This window comes from Spermophilus citellus (assembly GCF_964194105.1).
Source record: "Spermophilus citellus genome assembly, chromosome: 9".
NCBI lineage: Eukaryota > Metazoa > Chordata > Mammalia > Rodentia > Sciuridae > Spermophilus > Spermophilus citellus.
Window position 1 is genome coordinate 128158608 of NC_138191.1, and position 18747 is coordinate 128177354.

Here is an 18747-nt window from a genome sequence, read left to right on the forward strand (position 1 = left end):
AGTGCAGCCCTAGCGGCTGCCTCACTGAGCTGGCTTAGGCTCTTCATCACCATGGCAGCGAATGGCAGTAACATGGAGGAGCGCATCCTGCCTTGAGTGTGGGGAACAGGAGGACAGGACAGGCTGGGCCTAGCCAGGCTGTGGGCAGGGCTTTTATGAGAACAAAGCAGAAGGAAAGCTTGCCTGGGTGTCAGGAGACAGGCACAAGGCTAGCCCTGTCTCTTCTGAGCCTCAGTTTTCTCACCAGAACAATGGGAACAATAATACCTCTCAAAAAAGAGCAAAGAGGATTATGCAATGCTGAACAGGAGAGAGCTTTGAAACAGAGAGCTTCTGATTGCTATTTTGGGGAGAGAAGATTCCAGAGACCAAGAATGACTGATTATGTAGGATGCACTGATTCCTGGAGGACTTAATAAAGAGAACTGCATTCCAGACCCAAATGATGATTTCAACCCCAGCTCTACCACTTAAAATTTGGGGAGCCTTGGGAAAAATCTCTAGGTCTCTGTTTCTCCTCTGTCAGGTGGGAATATCGTGCTGACTCTAAGGAGTGTTGGAGGAATAGAAATGGTCGTTCCTGACACAGGATATTGTTACAGCTATTATCGGGTTTCCCTGCCTCTGCTGCAGGAGGCTGAAGGCCCAGAAGCAGCAGGGGCAGCTGGCAAGGATGTGGGACATCTAGGCAAGGCAGGAGCTGCAGCACTCAGAGAACTATGAGCTCATGCAGTGCAAGGACCTGCTTGATGAATACCTGGGGATAGGTGAGCAGTGGCCCTGCAGAATGGGTGTGTGCATGGGGCATCGGGGGACCTGACACACTGGGGAGTTGGCCCAGGCCTGAGGCTCCCTGTCTCCCAGTGCTGCAGCTTGAGTTCATCACCATCTTTGTGGTGGCCTTCCTGCTGACGCCCCTGTTCTCTCTGCTCAACAATGGGATGGAGATCCCAGTTTCCTGTGTGAGTGCCAGCAGCCAGTGGCCAAAAGGCACAGGGGTTTGGGGCATCTGTCTGCTCCTGCTAGAGGCCACGGACCACCTGACGGCAATGGTGAATGTGAGCACAGTAAAGAAGGGGAGGGGATACAGGGTCGGAGGGGAAATCGAGGTCAGAGATGGGGGCAGGGGGTGTTGGGGGGCAGGGCCCACATGATAGAGAAATGGGGGATGGAGTTGGGATAGCAGTCATAGGTTTGGAAGTCTCAGAAGGTGGGCGCATCCTGCTGCGAGAGTGGGTCTGGACCCAAATGGGGAGTGAATTAGAGGACTTGGCCTTGAACACCTTCGTGCCCTGCAGGCTTTCCTCGTCGCTTTCACCTTGGATTTCCTGCCTGGTCTCTAGTATACGTAAGACTGCCACAGCCAACTGTCCTCTAGGTAAATTTAAGGCTGGCGCCTGCGCCCTTCACCTACCTGGTCCAGCGGCTGCCGCACACCTTGCAGGTGGGGGACTCTTCAGGCCGCGGAGCAGGGAAGCGGCTGGAGGCGCGGTCATTGACTTGGGAGGGGCAGGTGGGTCTGGAGGGCCCAGGCCTGTCTAGGAGTAGCCAGGGCTGAGTCCAAGCGGGGCGGAAAATCTGAGAACTGCAGGGCAGGAGCCTGGATTGGCCGGGCTGGGGGTGGTGTTGGATGGGGCGGAGTCTGAATCCGGGCGGGACCGAGCCTTAGGGTGGCGGGGCGCGGCTCTGAGTCCTGGTAACGAGGTTCCTGAGGTTCCTGCGGGGACCCCTGGATGCAGACTCCTCTAGACAGGCAGTTGTTCGGTTGATGGGGTTGGTGTTTTGAAGGGGCAGGGCCGGGTTCCAGGACCTGGAGGGCCCGGAATGTAGGACTCCGAGTCGACAACCGAAAGCTTCTCCTGACCCCTCAACCCAGCTTCAGGCTTTTGTGCAGGGGAACCTCACCTTCTTCTCCTGGAAGCTGCGGGTTGTGCGTCTAGACTTCATCGTCGCCTTGAGGAAGGCTCAGCCTGTCTCAGTTCTGGTTCAGGCACTGTCGCCGACCTGCTGTAAATGGGGCTATATTTTATAATGGGGACCTGCTTCGCAGGGTCGTTATGAAGACTCAGGGTCAAACACTCACACAGTGCCTGGCACACTGTAGGTACACAATGACTTAACTCTGCTAATAATAGTATATTTTGGAAAAGACCTGGAGAAAGGAGAGGAAGCATGCACCCTCCCGTTTTGCTTAAGACCCCCTTTCAACAGTGAGCGCTGAGGGGTTTGAATTATTCCTCTGTGTCTGTGGGCAAATCACACCTTTATGCTTCTGTTTCTTCAACTGTAACATGGAGGTGTCACTTATATTCATCTCATGGAGCTGTGAAGATATCCAGAAAATCCTCGGAACACCTCCTCGTACGTGGTAAGCGCACCATAAACTAAGATTACTAAAATAATCGTTCTGGCTTGGGCCGCCCCTGCCCCCTTCTCCCCAGCACCTCTGCGCCTCGTTGCCTGGCTCATGCCGAAGGTGCGGCGGCCCTGGCCAAGAAAGAGCGTGAGCGCTACCTAGCCAACAGGTGCTGGCGACTAACCGGCGGGCGCCGCTTTCTGTCCGCAAGGCGGGGTGGGTGGGGAACCTGGCCCTGTCCCACCAGCGTGACCACGCCTTTTGGCCCGCCCCCGCTAGTTCAGCGGCTTCTAGCCCGGTGGTCTTGCTGTCTTCTCCCTGGAGCAATTGGCTGGATTCCCCACAGTTTCCGCCTGATCCCGCCTCCCATGAAACCCCGCCCATACCACGCCCCTTCATTTACATACGCACCCCAGGAGGAGGCTTTCAGGTCCTGAGGTCAGCCTACGCAACCTGGACAAGTTTTACTCCCTCTGGGGCTGCTGTCCTCTGAGCTCAGGACGCAGGAACAACTGAAGACCCTAGCGTCCCCAGGATGCTCTTTCGATGGGGGCCCTCTGGCTTCCAGGTAGGGATCCGAGCAGTGCGTTGGCCAGGAATGAAACCATTGGGGTTCTCTCTGTGTTCCCTGCCCCCAGTAAATCTATCTCTGTGTCCCAGTATGCGACCTCTCCACGGCCACCTAGTCCCCACCCGCCTTGGGCAGTGTGTCCTCACTATGAGATGCTGCTCTAGGGGAGGAGGTGGATATGGACACCAGGAAAGCAGAGGAATCCTAATGACTCCGAACACAATGGTCGTCATTGGCTGCTAAAGGAACCACTCTGGGGGAGCGTTGTTTGGAGTCTGAGCCATGAAGCAAGCCCCTGCCCTGTGTGTCATCAAAACCCAGAGTGTATGAACCACACTAAAAGGGTTTAGCTAGGTCAGCAGAGACATCTCCCACAGACTTTCACTGTTTATGGGCCCCTCCCAAAACCCTGGTAAGGCAGTGCAGGGGCGTGGTTAAGGATATAGGTTGGTGGTGGGGTCAGGCAGATTTAGGCTTCATTACTACTTCATTATTAGTTCATTACTACTAATTATGTGGCCTTGGGCAAGTTATTTAATCCCTTGAACCTCAGTCTCATCATCTGTAAGATAGAAACTTCACAGAACTGATGAGATATTCAAATGAGATAACTGCCTGTGTGATTTTACCTGTGAAAGCTCCAGACCTGCTAAGTGGCAGCAGCCACTGTGTCGGCCTCATAGGTCCTGGTAAAGATAAATGAATGAAGAAATGCATGTGAAGTGCGCAAAAGAGTGCCTGGTGCATAGTAAATGTGCAATACAAGTTATTAGCAATGTATTATGCTAAGCGAAGCTAGCCAAGCCCTAAAAAACAAATGCCAAATGTCTGCTTTGATATAAAGAGAGCAACTAAGAACAGAACAGGAAGGAAGAGCATGAGGAAAAGACTACAGTAAACAAAGATGAATGGGGGGAGAGAAGGGAGAGAGAAGGGAAAGCATATGGAAATGGTAGGAGACCTTCAATGATACATAAAATTATAAGAGGTTATGAGGGGCAAGGGGGAGGGAAAAAAAGGGAGAGAATTGAACAACAGCAGGGGAGGTAGAGAGGGAAGATGGGAGGGGAAGGGAGGGGAGGGGGGATAGTAGGGGATAGGAAAGGTAGCAGAATACAACAGTCACTAATATGGCATTATGTAAAAATGTGAATATGTAACAGATGTGATTCTGCAATCTGTATTTGGGGTGAAAATGGGAGTTCAAAACACAATTTGAGTCAAATGTATGAAAGATGATATATCATGAGCTATGTAATGTTTTAAATAATCAATAAAAAAAAGTTATTAGCAATGTATTATTTTTTGTATACATAACTTTTTTTTTTTCTTCCAGAGCTGGGATCAAACCTAGGGCCTACACAGCCCAGGCAAGCTCTACCACTGAACAACATCCCAGCCCAAATCATGTAATAATAAGTGCTTGGCATTTGCAGTGTTCAAATTAATGGCAAGCTTTGGAAAATTACAGGCCAGATACAGAGCAGCACAAAGAATTCTTATAGAGGGTGGTTGGGTTTAGGCTATCTTAATTACTTTATTGAGGGCTTAGTCCGAGAAGGCTTTGTGATGGAGGGTCTATGGGAGATGGTGAGGTGACAGTAAAGGATGAGTCATTTGTGAGAAGTGGCCATGCTAGAAAGGCCATCCAGGATGAAGCCAGATGTACATTGCCAACTGTCAGCACCGATTTCCATGTCTCAACATCAGAGCTGAGTATTCCCATTTTATATATGCGTTGTTAGGCTCAGAGAAGGTCAGTGGAGGTCTCAGAGTTCCTGAGGATTCCAAGGCTTGGGAGATTCTCTGTGAGGCTCCCAGGATGCTCTCCAGCCCCCAGGAGTCCCCTGAGCACATCTTGCATTCGAGAAGCTCCAGCAGAGGAGAAACCTGTCTCCCAGGAGAAGCAGCAATGCCTCCCCCATCTTTAGGACGTCTGGGGTCCTTCAGAGCCTCTCGTGCAGGCATAGGACTCCCATTGTTCCAGCCCCCTCTGTACCCCAGACTGGCCAAACCGGTTCTGAGGAAGGGGGGCGGGGAGCAGGCACGTTGAGACAGCCGCCTGCCTCTCTGCAAGGTTCCCTCCACCTTCCCCCAGCCCTGCCCCACACAATACCCAGCAGTTTGCCTTGCCGGGCTCAGGGGCCATGCTGACATCGCCCCCTGAGGACTTGGCTGCAACCCCAGAGCCCCCAGGGTGGCCTGCAGCCCTGGACTGTGCCCGCAGCTGGACGGAGCTCCCTGGCTGAGGTAGGGCCCCCAGGGTGCCAGCAGCCCCATCCACCTCCCACCAGTCTTCCCCAAGTGAGTCCTTTGTGCTGCCTGCCTGGCCTCTGATCTTGGCCCCAACACACTTATGGCCTCCTGGGGATCTGCAGACCGCTTGGCCTGGATCCCCTTTCTAGCCATGACCTCCCACTTGTTTTTTGTCCTTAGGGGGCAGGATCCCTCTTCCTGTGGGCTGCAGGGCTAGGGGCACTAGGCAGGAGCAGGGAAAAGACCATAGTGGTGTCCAAGGACACTCTCTGCCAGCCTTGCCAAGTGGCCTATTGCCCTCTGTGACTGGCAGTGCCCACCCGATAGGACTCTCCCTGGCCTCTGCCTATCCTTTTTGTCCTGGAGAAATATTTATGATGACACAGGTTTCTTAGAGGGAGCAGCTGGGGCTGGGGACTTTGGGACACTTTGAAGGTGGGGACACTGAGGCCCACGGATGGGCCATGACTTGTCTAAGGTCACACAGAGCTGATTAGTGCCCATGTGGGGCCTTGAACCTTTGGCTGGATTTTTTCCCTTTGGGTTCTAGAATGGCCACTGATCTCTCCTGAGGTTATGTCCTGGGCAGGTAGTGTCCCTGCTGCCTGGGCCCAGTTCTCTCCCTCAGGTTTTCTTTTCTTTTTTCCTAGCAGAGATGAGCTACACACAAAATGAATGCAGCTCTGCCCCTACCTGATCCCCAGCATTGAGGTTGGGTGGCCACACCACAGCTGGGTGGATCATTCCCTTCGCCCCTCAGCCTGGGCGTGGGGTGGGTGGAGGCTGCTCACTCCTGACCGCCCACTCAGGACCTGCCTCCAGCTCGCTCCTGCCGTCCACCTTCCCTCTGCCCACACTCACCAGGCTTTTCCCCAAGGCCTCAATTGGACGTGCCTCTGCCCCAAGACTCAATGTTTGGCTTATTTATCCCTGTAAATTATGGGGGTTGCCTCTCCCTGCCTTCCAGGGGCGTCTAGAACTCCAATAGAATTTCCTCTAATACAGGGAGCAGGGGCATGCACGAACTGTGCTGAGGACTTCTTATTCCTGGAGAGAAAGAAACCTATCTGGAGGGCAGAGGCCACCTGGGTCCCCACCCACATGCTCCTAAGATGTCATGTGTATCTTCATTTTTCCCATCTGGCTGATGACCCAGACCATCCCCCAACACCATAAAGACTGATGATAATAATAATGATACTCTGGGGAATGACCGTGAACAACAAGCTCCACTCTGCCCTGGGTGCTTCACCTCTACGGTGCCTATTCTCTCATTAGCACTGTCAAGTTGGTGTCTCTCTCCTGTTTGCCAAATAAGGAAACTGAGGCTTAGGGAAGTATACTCAGATGGACAGAGGCTCCAGGTACAAGCTAGAGGCGCCACCTCAGGGAGGCTCCTTGGGAGCAGCCGGTTCCCACCTGGCCAGGGGTAAGAATGGGGAAGCAGCTGGATCACTCCTCTTTAGGTGCTCTGGGTCCTAGGGATTTTGCATTAGCTGTTACCATGACCTCCTCCAGGAAGACCTCCAGGATTCCCAGGTTGAGTGAGCCTGGCACACTACTCAGATGTGCCTCTGGCTTGGCTCTTGCCAATCGGGATTGTAACTGTTTTCATTCTTGGCTCTCCCACCAGACTGGCAAGCCCACGGGGCATGAATTGTTTGTCCATCTGTCTTCCGGGGTTTTTCTGGGCTTCATGTCTGTCTCTGAGTATCTGGACTGTCTGAAATTTTTTGTGTCTCTGTCTGCATCTCTGGGTCCCTGAATGTCTTAGCATCTGTGGTTTTTCTGTTTGTCAGCATTCAAGGTCTCAGTTTTCTGAGTTGCTGTCTAAATGGTCTACATTTCTCTGGGTCTCCCTCTGAGTTTCTTGGCCCTGCCAGACTGGGCACTGCCCATTTGGCCAGAAGGGACCTCTGGGGGGTCCTTGCTGCCCAGCCTGCCCACAGTGAGGCCAGGCTAGGGTAGGCCCCCGCCCAGCCCGCTGCCTGCTCCCTCCTCCCTCCCGGCTTGCCTCACCACAGGGTTTGATGAATCAAACTCTTTGTCTGGGTGGGATCTCCCCCAGCCAGCTGGGCAGAGAGAGGGCTTCCCCTGCACAGCAGCCCGACAGCATCAGCAGCTGGAAAGGTGAGGGGCAGGAGGGTGGTAGTGGAACGCCCTGGGGCAAAGGCCATGGGGGCTTAGACCCCTCAGATCATGGTTCTACCCCAAGGCTCTGGCAGGCTCCCGGGATGATGTCCTGCCCAGAAAGAACCCAATTAGCCTTGTTTAATCCAGGGGCTAGGAGCCAGGGTGGGAGAAACCCCCCCTGACCCCAAGCTGGGGGGCTAGGCTACCTCTCTACCCTTCCCTGGGAGGGCCCCACCTAATCTGGGTTGGCGGCCTGCCTTCCGGCTTTGACCCTCCCAGCCAGCTTGGCATGGGTGTGGGCATCACTCAGCACTGAAGGCCGCCACTGGGGGGGGGGGGGTTGGGTCATACCAAAGCAAGGACTAGTGGGCCCATGCATTCATGTCTGCATCCTGGGGTGTGCATGTGTGTGACTGGAACAGAATGGGAAAGTGTGTGTGTGTGTGTGTGTGTGTGTGTGTGTGTGTAAACATCAGATGGGTCAGTGCATGTTTGGGAGAAAACACCTATATAGATGTTTGATTTAAAAAAAATAAAAAAGCGAATCAAAAAATGTGTCCGTGAGCCAGGCATGGTGGTGCACGCCTGTGATTCCAGCAGCTTGGGAGGCTGAGGCCAGAGGATATCAAGTTCAAAGCCAGCCTCAGCAAAAGCGAGGTGCTAAGCAACTCAGTGGGACTCTGTCTTTAAATAAAATACGAAATAGTACTGGGGATGTGGCTCAGTGGTTGAGTGCCCCTGAGTTAAATCTCCAGTAAAAAAAAAAAAATGTGCCCGTGAATTTGTGTACTTGAATCTCAAAAGTCTGAGTGTATCTATGAAAGTGTGTGTGTTAGTGTGTGTACTTGAGGGTAAATGTGTGAATGTATTTGTTGGAACATGGATTTGTGTGGCAATATATATATATGCCATGCATCAGTGTATTCAAGAAGGTACACAGTGAATAAATAGCAAGTCTTGAAAATTGCAATGCCCGAGTGAGTATCCTGGCTCTACCACTCACCACATAACCACCTCTCTGCCTCACTTCCCTCACCTATAAAATGGGTAGAATAACAGCATCGACTCATAGGAGGAGTTAAATGAGATGATATGTGGAAAGCACTTGCCCGACATTATGGCATTATGTAAGGGCCAACTATTAGCTCTTAATTAGATAATCAGGTGGGTGTTTGTGCAGATGTGTATAAACAGCATACACGAGGGGTTGTCCAGGCCTCCAGAATGTGGTGGCTTACTGGCTAGTCCAGCTGTCCTGTGCCTGGCTCTGATCCCTTCTCCCCTGCAGGCACAGGTGGGTGGCACAGCAAAGGAGGAATGGACTGTGGGCCACCTGCGACCCTCCAGCCCCACCTGGCTGGGCCACCTAGTACTGCCCGCCGCCCAGTAGCTGTGTGCCAGCAGGAGAGTCTGTCCTTTGTGGAGCTGCCCACCCTGCAGCCCCTGAGCCCTGTGTGTCTGGACCTCTTCCCCGTCGCCCCGGAGGAGCTACAGGCTTCTGGCAGCCGCTGGTCCCTGGGGACCCCTGCCCCTCTCCAAAGGTTGCTATGGCCACCATCCCCAGGAGGCCCAGACACCACCAGTGGGGGGATGCGGCCCAGCAGGGCGGGCAGCTGGCCCCACTGTCCTGGTGCTCAGCCCCCAGCTCTGGAGGGACCCTGGAGTTCTCAGCACACACAGCCACAGCGACGGGCCAGCCATGGCTCTGAGAAGAAGTCAGCCTGTGAGTTACCCTTCGGGGAATGGCCCATTGGGGCAGACAGGGGAGGGGGCTGGGTGGGCTCTTTTTGAACCCCTTAAGCCCGAGAGTTCCAGGACAAGTGGCAGATCTTAGTGATTAGGGAACTATAGTGCTCAGGGAGGGCAAGTGACTTGTCAAAGGTTACACAACAAGTCTCTGGCTGTCCTGGGCCCTTGCCCTGTGCTCTCTACCCCTCTTGTTGCTTCCATGGCCCTGGGCACCAGATCCTCACAGAAACATCAGCCTTTCTCTTGGGCATGGGGCCTGAACTCCCTGGGATGCTCAGAACCACAGGGCAAAAGCAGGAGACAGGGGTTGGAAGAGACCCCAGTAGGTGCCAGCCTGTGCTCTCATGCCCCACAACCACAGGGCGCAAGATGCGAGTGTACCAGCGTGAAGAGGTCATGGGCAGCCCCCAGGCCCATACTGTCTTCCTGGAGCCTGGGCAAGCTGCGCAAGAGAGGCATTTGAGCACAGAGGAGCCCAGGCCACAGGAACTGTCTGGGACTACCAGGGCTGGCCTTGAGGGGCCTGAGCGCAGGCGCTTCTCAGCCTCAGAGCTGATGACCCGGCTGCACTCTTCTCTGCGCCTGGGGCGGAATTCATCAGCCAGGGCACTGACCTCAGGAGCAGCCCGGGAAGGTACCAACAATTCCCCTGGTCCCTGACAGCCCTGGGTGAGCACATGAGGGTGGGGCATGTCCAACTCGCTAGACACCGGGACACTTGCCACTGGATGCTGGTTGAAAGGGTGTTGTGCCCTGTACCCTTGGGACCACCCACCCTCAGCTCTTTCTCTCTCTCTAGGGAAGGCATCTGGAAGGGAGCCCCGAAGCATAGAGATGAGGGTGGACAGCACTTCTCCGCCAGCACCTGTTGACCCAAGCGAGAGCCACAGCGGCTTGCTGGAGCCCAGGTAACCACCGCTCACTCGGCTCGGGTCTGAGGCAGAATGCAGCCAAATTAGAGTCCTGACACTCTTTCCTAGGCTGGACACGCAAGAAGGGCCGCCTCCAGATCCTAGAAGCGCTAACGAGCGGCGGCAGTCGCGATTCCTCCTTAACTGTAAGCGGAGAGGGTCTCTGGGAGGGGATCACGGAGGAAGAGGCTGGGGTGTGGAAACTCCAGGGTTTGGAGAGGTGGGAGGTTGAGATCGTGTGAAAGAGAGAATTGAATTCTCGAAATCTAGCACTGGTGCTACCGCGCAGTTGGCGCTCAATTAGTGTCAACGGAAAGAATAAATGAGTGAATGAATGAATTCAATGTGTCCCAACCACTGCAGAGGCTTGTTAAGTGAGGCTGGCTCTCGGGAGAACCTGGGAGGAGCCGTGCCGGGGCCGGCGGGCGTCCCACGGCCCTACCCGTGTCCCTCCCCCTCCCAGCTGTCCTGTACCAGGAATACAGCGACGTGGCCAGCGCCCGCGAACTGCGGCGGCAGCAGCGCGAAGAGGAGGGCCCCGGGGACGAGGCGGAGGGCGCGGAGGAGGGGCCCGGGCCGCCGCGCGCCAACCTCTCCCCGAGCAGCTCCTTCCGGGCGCAGCGCTCGGCGCGAGGCTCCACCTTCTCGCTATGGCAGGACATCCCCGACGTGCGCGGCAGTGGCGTTCTGGCCACGCTGAGCCTCCGTGACTGCAAACTGCAGGAGGTGGGCGCCGGGACCCGGCGGGGCGGGGCGGAGGCGGAGCCTGGACGGGGAGGAGGCGGAGCCTGAGCCGGGGGGGGGCGGAGGCGGAGCCTGAGCCTGGGGGACGGGCTGGGGGGCGCCCTCAGAGGGTAGGACAACAAGTAGGTAGGTAGGGAGCGGGCCACAAGTCCTGGGACTTAGAGCGGACCGAGTCACAAAAGGACCGAGCGGCAGGGTTGCCCACACTGAGGACCGGAGGGTCCTGGAAGCTAGGACAAGAGAAGTAGTGGGGCCTAAGGCAAGTAGAGAAGCTAGACTGGGAGCGTGAGGGGCGGAGCCAAGGGAGCGAAGCCTCGGATAGGGCAGGGCCTGAGGGGGGCGGAGCCATCGAGATAGCCGGCGCTGGGTGGGGCGGGGCCTAGGGCAGGGGCAGGGCTGATGGAGGAGCGCTCCGCGGGCGAGGCAGGGCCCGGATGAGCGGAATGGGGCAGGTGGGCGGAGCTAGAGGAAGGGGTGGAGTCGAGGGCCACTGTTTGGCTCCTACAATTGCCTGCGGCAGGAGGCGGGACCCTGGGCCGCCGCCAAGAACCAGATTAAGGGTGCAATTAGAGAAGGGACGGGTATAGGGTGTCTGTGGAGGCGGCCTTGGGGTTGGGGGATTCCAGGCCAGGATCTCGAGGTAGGCTAGCCTGGCCCTTACAACCCCGTCCATCCTCCCTCAGGCCAAATTTGAACTGATCACCTCCGAAGCCTCATACATCCACAGCTTGAAAGTAGCCGTAGGTCACTTCTTAGGCTCCACCGACCTTAACGAGTGTCTGGGGGCGCAGGATAAGCAGTGGCTCTTTTCCAAACTTCCTGAGGTCAAGAGTACCAGCGAGAGGTGAGGGAGTGATCTGGCTTGGTGGAGGTGGGGACCGACCCTTTGGCTGGCACGCCCCCAGATCTGTGAGCTCTGCCCTGGCCCTGAGCCCTGGCCCACCCTTCAGGTTCTTGCAGGATCTGGAGCAGCGTCTGGAGGCAGATGTGCTGCGCTTCAGTGTATGCGACGTGGTGTTGCAGCACTGCCCTGCTTTCCGCCGTGTCTACCTGCCCTATGTCACCAACCAGGCCTACCAGGAGCGCACTTACCAGCGCCTGCTGTAGGGCTGCGGGCTCTGTATGGGGGAGGAGGGAGGGAGGTCCCGGCCACAGGGTGAGGAAGTGTGACTCTGAACGGGGAGGGGTCCCTCTAAGGGGCTCTGTGACCAAGATAAGTGGCACCTGAAGAGCCAAGGAGTAGTGGGGTGGTGGACACCAGGAGTTCAGGCCTAGGGGTGACTCCTCTCCCCATTTTATAGCTTGGAAAACCCCAAGTTCCCCAGCATCCTGGCTCGTCTGGAGGAGTCCCCAGTGTGCCAACGACTGCCCCTCACCTCCTTCCTCATCCTGCCCTTTCAGAGAATCACCCGCCTGAAGATGCTGGTGGAGGTACCCAGAGGGAAGGGCTGGGCAGGCAAGATCATGGGGGAGGGAGTGGCCTGTCTCATTTTAGAATCTCACCTCTAGAACATCTTGAAGCGCACAGCCCAGGGCTCCCAAGATGAAGATATGGCCACCAAGGCTTTTAATGCACTCAAGGAGGTGAGCTCAGGGGGACAGGGCTGTTGGGCTCCTGACCAGCTGTCCTGGACTCCTAGCATGTCCTTTAAAGAGCCTCTAGCTGTGGGGGTCTCTGATTCCTGGGCAGAGGCCTGAGGCTGGGCTCTGGTATCCTGGGCTCTGGTCAAGTGGCTTGCAGGTGACCTGCCCCTGGCCTCCCCAGCTGGTACAAGAGTGCAATGCCAGTGTGCAGTCCATGAAGAGGACCGAGGAGCTCATTCACCTGAGCAAGAAGATCCACTTTGAGGGCAAGGTTTGTGGCTCTTGTTTCCTCTTTCCCTTGGGGACTTCAGGCCCCAGTGTCATTCCCATACCCACCTCCCAACTTGTGCTTTCTGTCTGTGCCCCTGAGCCTCTCTTTGTCTACTCCATCCTCCAGATCTTCCCGCTGATCTCTCAGGCCCGCTGGCTGGTTCGGCATGGGGAGCTGGTGGAACTGGCACCACTGCCCGCAGTGCCTCCTGCCAAGCTGAAGCTGTCCAGCAAGGCTGTCTACCTGCACCTCTTCAATGACTGCCTGCTGCTCTCCCGGCGGAAGGAGTGAGTCTGGGTGGTGGGCAGGTGGATCGGAGCCAGTCTTTCTTCTCCTCCATCAGGATCACTGCTAATGGCCTCTCACAGGACTTGGGAGCCCCAGCTTGTGCCAGGCTAAGCTCCCTGGGCACCATGAGCTCCCTGGGCACCCTGAGCATTGGAGGCTCCTAGAACACAGGTGGACAGTAAGGCCATTGTCCAGATGGGAGAGTCAAGGGCTGGGCTGTGTGCAGAGGATGTGAAGCTTCAGCCAGTGAGATCAGAAATGAGCAAAGCTCTGAAGTTCAACTCTTCCCTGAGTCAGTGATAATAGCCAACATTGGCCCAGGACATGTTCTGGGCCAGGCGTGCTGCATGGATTCCCTTCCGTCCTCCAGATACCTCCCTGGAAATTAGGCTCCCTTGTTATTCTCAAGATTGGGGCACTAGTGAATGAAGGACCCAGAGGTAACCACCTCTGTCTGATGCCAGAACCCATGTTCTTACCTACCACACCGCCCTAATGTCCACCTGTAAAACAGGCTACCGTGTAGGGACATCCAGTGTGACAGTCACTCTTGAAAAGAGCTCAGCTAGGTGCCTGGGCCCAGGGAGCACTCGCTCAGTCCTAGCTGTGATTATCCCAGGTGAGGAGGGATCAGAAAGAAGAGCTCGTGAGCTGGAGGCTGGATGGGGTGGAGAGAGGGCATCTCAAGCCATGAGAAGAATTCATTCCTGATTTTTTGCTCACTTGATAAACTGTCACTGAACTTGTTCTGTAATGGACCCCCTCTGCTGAGTACTGGGGACATAAATATGCATGACAGTTGCTGTCTGCTCACAGGACTCTCAGACCAGTGAGCATACATCCTGATAATCATGTCATGTGGGTTTAGATGGGAGGGTGTGTGTGGTAGCCCCTAGTGTGGAGTGAGTATTGATAAGCTACACACAGGAAGGGACATTTCAGTTGGGTTCGTAGGATGAGGAGGAGTTTTCCAGGTAGAGTAGTAATTTGGAGGAGAGTATTCAGCAGGGCTGTAGGAGTTTATGAGAGGACAGTGTGGTTTTAAAAATTTTTTTTTTTTAGTTGTCAGTGGCCCTTTATTTTATTTATTTGCATGTGGTACTGAGAATCAAACCCGGTGCCTCACATGTGTTTGGCAAGTGCTCTGCCACTGAGCCACAACCCCAGGACAGTGTGTTTTGGAATGATGAAACTGCTGTGGCTGAATTTATAGAAGAGAGGTCAGGAGAGGGCAGTTGGGATGTTGCAAGTTACAGTGGAGAGGTCAGACTTGTCCTGGGGGCAGCAAGGAGCATGGAGAGCCAGGAGCAGTGTGACTTATTGCTCCTGCCAATCTGAAGGATGGCCGGGGGCAGGAGAGACCAGACGCCCTCGCAGTCGCCCAGGTGAGTGTAGGTGCCCCAGGGGTGACAGGGTGTTTCAGGGTGAGAGGATTCTGGGGACAGTACATAGGAGGGAAGACAGGTCAGAGCTACCATTTGGGGGGTGGTGTGTTGGCACCTGACTTCCTCTGGGGCAGTTGGTGGGGTTCTTCCCTCGAACGGAGAAAGAGAAGGGAATTGATTTGGAATGGCAGATGCTAAGATAAGGAAGCTACCGGACAGACTGGCACAGTGGTGCCACTCAGGATGTTGCAAGTCACAACTGTAATTCCAACTCCGGAAGGAGGATCCCAAGTTCAAGGCCAGGCTGGGCAACTTAGTGAGACCTTGTCTTAAAAAAAAAAAATCAGAAATAAATGAAAAAATTAAAAATAGGGCTGGGGATGTAGCAGAAGCTGTGGGATACCCTGCCCACTTTCCACCCTCCTTCTCACAAGTGTTTACTGAACCTAAATCGTGTGCCAGTGCCCGGCTGTAGGATGCAGGGCTAAGAGGCAAGGTTTGGCCTTCTTGGAGCTTCTATACCAGTTAGGGAGTCAACACCAAACAGGAACGCATCTAGTTGGGTCCTCGCAGCAGGAGCTGGGGCAGAGGTTCAGGGAAAGCTGAAGGTGTGCCTGGGTCAGGACTGGTCACCACTTCCCCCCTCTGTCAGCGACCTGCAGGGATGGAGCTGCCAGTTTCTTGCTGGCCCCTGGAGGAGTGGCACCCTGCATGGGCGAGGTTCCCTGGGAGGCTGCTGGAGGGGCAGAGACCCCTCTCCCTTCGGTCATCTTACCTTGTCCAGAGGATGGTGCTAGGAGCCCGGGCCCAGGCCAGGCTGACCTCCTCCTGTCCCGCAGGCTCGGGAGGTTTGCCGTCTTCATCCATGCCAGGATGGTGGAGCTGCAGGTGAGGGACCTCAGCCTGCAGCTGCAGGGCATCCCGGGCCACGTGTTTCTCCTCCGGCTCCTCCACGGGCAGCATGCCAAGCACCAGTTCCTGCTGAGGGCCCGTACAGAGTGAGTGGCCAGGGGAGGGAGGAGGACCCCGAGTGCCCAGAGCAGCAGATGTGTCCAACTTGGGGGCCGGGGCCAGGGCCAGGCCCTGGTTGTCTTCTAGATGCCAACAAATATCCCTTATCTCTGGCTTCAGGATGGGGCAAGGCAGGACATGGGCAGCGCTAACACCCTGGGGGCTCTGGGGCGGAGCAGACGCGGCTCCTAGGTTGGACATTGTCCTCCGTGACCTGGTTTCCGTCACCTCTGGGCGGTGGTATTTTGCGTGTTGTGACAATACAGCCCCCTCTTCCTTAGGAGTGAGAAGCAGAGGTGGATCTCAGCCTTGTGCCCCTCCAGCCCCCAGGAGGACAAGGAGGTCATCAGCGAGGGGGAAGGTAGTAGCCTCCACCCCAACCACCCCCATGTCCCTTAGGCTGGGGACCTCACTGCTTTCTCTTCCTCCAATCCTGGGTGGCTGTAGGGAGGGAGACTGGCAGCCTGGGGTGGTTAGGGGTGGCTCAGAGGACCCTGGAAGGCTAGGCAGGATTGACACAGGACAGGTCGGCCCTGTGGGAGCGGGGCAGCACCAGGAATCTCCAAAGTCCATTCTGCATGTTAAAGACAGATTCTGAGCGGGGAGGGGATTAGTCCAAGTTCACCCAGCCTGTAAGTGGCAGAGCTCTCTGGAGACTGGGTCTGCCTCTGTCTTTGCATCAGTTGCAAAGAGAACGGTACCTGTGGGTGGTGGAGAGAGGGTGGGGGTCTGCTTGGTTGATAGAGTCACCTCCTTGGAGTCTGGGCTGGGGAGTCACGGTGCTGCCTAGTCCCAGAGCACCTTGCTGGCAGGCAGTCCATCTTGATGGCTCTGAGCAGAGCCTTCGGGCTGAGCTTTAGGAAGGGATGCGTTTAGGAAGGAAGGGATGCGTTTCCACCAGCACCTGCCACACGCCAGGCCCAGGGCTAAGACCTTTGCATTTGCATTTATTTTATTTAATCTTCACCACAGCTCTGTGAGAATCATTTTCTTCATTTTTCATATCTGCCCAGAAAGGTTAAGTAACTTGCCCAAGGTCACAGAGCCAGTAGGTGACAGAGCTGGTTTAGATGCTCTAACCTGTGGCGTTTGGACCTCCTGCCCACCTAGCCTGTTGGAAAGGGTAGGGCCTGGAGCCACAGATCCTCTGGCTTGGGCTGAGTCCCACTGGCTGGCATGAGACCCCTACTCCAGACAGGTGGTGAGGGCACGCCCCTGGGAAGTAACCTCTGAGCCCTATGGGATGAGGAGGGCAGCACTCCTGGCCGACCACACAGGCCTGTGGGCCCAGGGAGGTCTGAGGATGTTCTCGAAGGGGAGAGGGAAGGGTGTGGCTGGCATCGCCTCGGAGGGAGAGCCTTGTCAGGGGACGTGTGACGCCATCACTATTTCCTGAGTGGCCTCTGGAGCAGTTGGAGGTTGGGGTCTAGGGGTCAAGGGCAAAGTGTGGGATTGAGCTGGGAGGTGAGCGCCTTGGCCAGAGTAGAAACCAAAACGTGGAGGGACTGGACCCAGCAGGGTTGAACTGCAAGAAGAGGGCGCCAGGTCTTGCTGGTGGCCTGCGGCAGGAGGGACAGAAAAGCTCCTCCCTTTGCTTTACATTTTCCTACTACCCCTCCCTTCCCCACACGCCTGGGACTCCCTGACCCTCCCTTGGGCTGTAGACCGCCCTCAGGTTCAGTGTGTCAGGACGTACAAGGCCCTGCAGCCTGATGAGCTGACCCTGGAGAAGACTGACATCCTGGCAGTGAAGACCCGGACCAGTGACGGTGAGCGTGTCACCCTGGAAAGCACTCCCGGCCAGGGCTTAGACATCACAGGGAAAGATTATGCAAAGGTGGATAAACCACAGCGTGTGGGAATCAGTTAGATAAGAGGAGGAACTTCCTGCTCCTAAAGCTGTAGGATCTAGAGTGAAGGGGGAGAGTGGGAAATACCCTTCTCAGAGGTGTCAATAAAAACAGGTCAGTTTATCTACAAGACAGCTGGGACATGCTGAAATGATGTCACCTGGGCCCCAGGCTTGCATCAGGCGGACGCTTGGTGCCCCTTTGATGCTACCAATGCTGCTGTTGGCTGTGTCCCTAGGCTGGCTGGAGGGGGTCCGGCTGGCCGATGGCGAGAAGGGGTGGGTGCCCCAGGCCTACGTGGAAGAGATCAGCAGCCTCAGCGCCCGCCTCCGGAACCTCCGGGAGAATAAGCGGATCACCAGTGCCACCAGCAAGCTGGGGGAGCTGCCCGCGTGACTGGCACCCCTGGCCTGGACAGGTCAGGGGCCTGCAGTGTCTCCACACCCCGGGCTGCTGCTGCGGCTGGCCCTGCCATCGAGGGAACAGGCTGGACCGAGGAGTGGGGCCTCCAGAGGGTCTTCCCTGTCCTGTGCTCCTCGGCTTCAGGGCCGAGTGTGGTTCTTCCTGTGGGATGGGGGCCATGACAGGCGAGGACGCGGCCCTTCCCGCTGTGCCCTCCACCCTGCCCACCTCTGGGCCCCTCTGGCAGGGTGCTGGCCGAGGAGTACTCTGGTGCTGGTTGGTGGGTGCTGGGACCTCTGTGTATCTGGAGTCTTCTCTGCCCCCGCCTCACAGCGCCAGGTTGGGGCTGGTGGCTGTGACCTGTCTTGGGAGCCCGGGAGCCTGCGCACTGCCCCGCTGTTTCCCGCCTGAGACCAGGAGCGCCTCTGGCTGCTTTCCCATAGGTTTCCTTTTCCAGAATTCTCTAGGGACAGGCGCTGCATGGTTAGGCTGCCTTCAGCTGCTGTCATGGAACGTTGGGTTCCAACAGCTGAATATTAAAGAGATTTTATTAGTTCTTGGATTTGTCTCCTATGGCTTCTGGGTGACTTAAATCAACAGAAATGTCTCTGTCACCGCTCTGGAGCAGGAATCTAAAGTCCAACATCGCTGGGCCCACGTCCAGGTGTTGGCAGGCTGGGCAGGGCTGGTCTCCACTGGGGACCCAGGAGAGGGTCATCCTGCCTCTTCTGGCTCCTAGTGGCTGCTGAATTCCTTGACTTGGAGCCACATCGTTCCAGGCTCTGTCTCTGGGGTCACCTTCCCGGTTCTTGTCAGATCTCCTGCCTCTGCTTACGAACATGTGATTGTTCCTAAAGTTTGGAGCCCACCCAGATAATCCCCCATGTCATCATCCTGCACTGATACAGGCAGAGTGGGGTGCAGTGGTACATGCCTGTGATCCCAGGGACCTGGGACACCGAGGCAGGAGGATCCCAAGTTCAAAGCCAGCCTCAGCAACTTAGCAAGGCCCTGTCTCAGAGTAAAAATAAAAGGGGCTGGGGGCATTGATCAGTGGTAAAATGCTTGCCTAGCATGTGCCAGGCCCTGGGTTCAATTCCTGGCATCTCAGAATAAATTAATAGATCACATTACAAAGATACTCCTAATCTATTATTTTAAAAAGCCATTTAATCATTTTTGAAAAATTAGTTTCCAGAGATTAGGACATAGATATACTTTGAGGGGTCATTTTTA

At 55.8% G+C, this 18747-nt stretch overlaps 2 protein-coding genes across 5 annotated transcripts; both read left to right on the forward strand.

The window, feature by feature from the left end:
- Positions 1 to 536: 536 nt before the first annotated feature.
- On the forward strand, positions 537 to 3533 carry LOC308657048 (anoctamin-4-like). Its single transcript, XM_081308503.1, has 4 exons — positions 537 to 767; positions 865 to 1058; positions 1299 to 2368; positions 2773 to 3533. The coding sequence occupies exons 1-3, from the start codon at positions 728 to 730 to the stop codon at positions 1341 to 1343; spliced, it is 279 nt and encodes a 92-aa protein (XP_081164629.1). The 5' UTR covers positions 537 to 727; the 3' UTR covers positions 1344 to 2368; positions 2773 to 3533.
- Positions 3534 to 6387: 2854 nt separating this feature from the next.
- ARHGEF19 (Rho guanine nucleotide exchange factor 19) lies at positions 6388 to 18477 on the forward strand. 4 transcript variants are annotated; one of them, XM_081306642.1, is made up of 16 exons: positions 6388 to 6612; positions 8605 to 9039; positions 9427 to 9699; positions 9865 to 9973; positions 10046 to 10122; positions 10440 to 10702; positions 11404 to 11564; positions 11671 to 11823; positions 12022 to 12151; positions 12230 to 12304; positions 12486 to 12575; positions 12702 to 12862; positions 15088 to 15246; positions 15541 to 15623; positions 16924 to 17028; positions 17348 to 18472. In XM_081306642.1, exons 1-16 carry the CDS (start codon positions 6531 to 6533, stop codon positions 17503 to 17505), a joined length of 2514 nt encoding a protein of 837 aa, XP_081162768.1. In that variant the 5' UTR covers positions 6388 to 6530; the 3' UTR covers positions 17506 to 18472. The 4 variants fall into 4 exon arrangements, with proteins under 4 accessions (XP_081162768.1, XP_081162767.1, XP_081162769.1 ...); XM_081306641.1 differs by lacking the exon at positions 6388 to 6612 and adding an exon at positions 7201 to 7313 and having other exon boundaries at positions 15541 to 15620; positions 17348 to 18471; XM_081306644.1 differs by lacking the exon at positions 6388 to 6612 and adding an exon at positions 7202 to 7313.
- Positions 18478 to 18747: the final 270 nt, after the last annotated feature.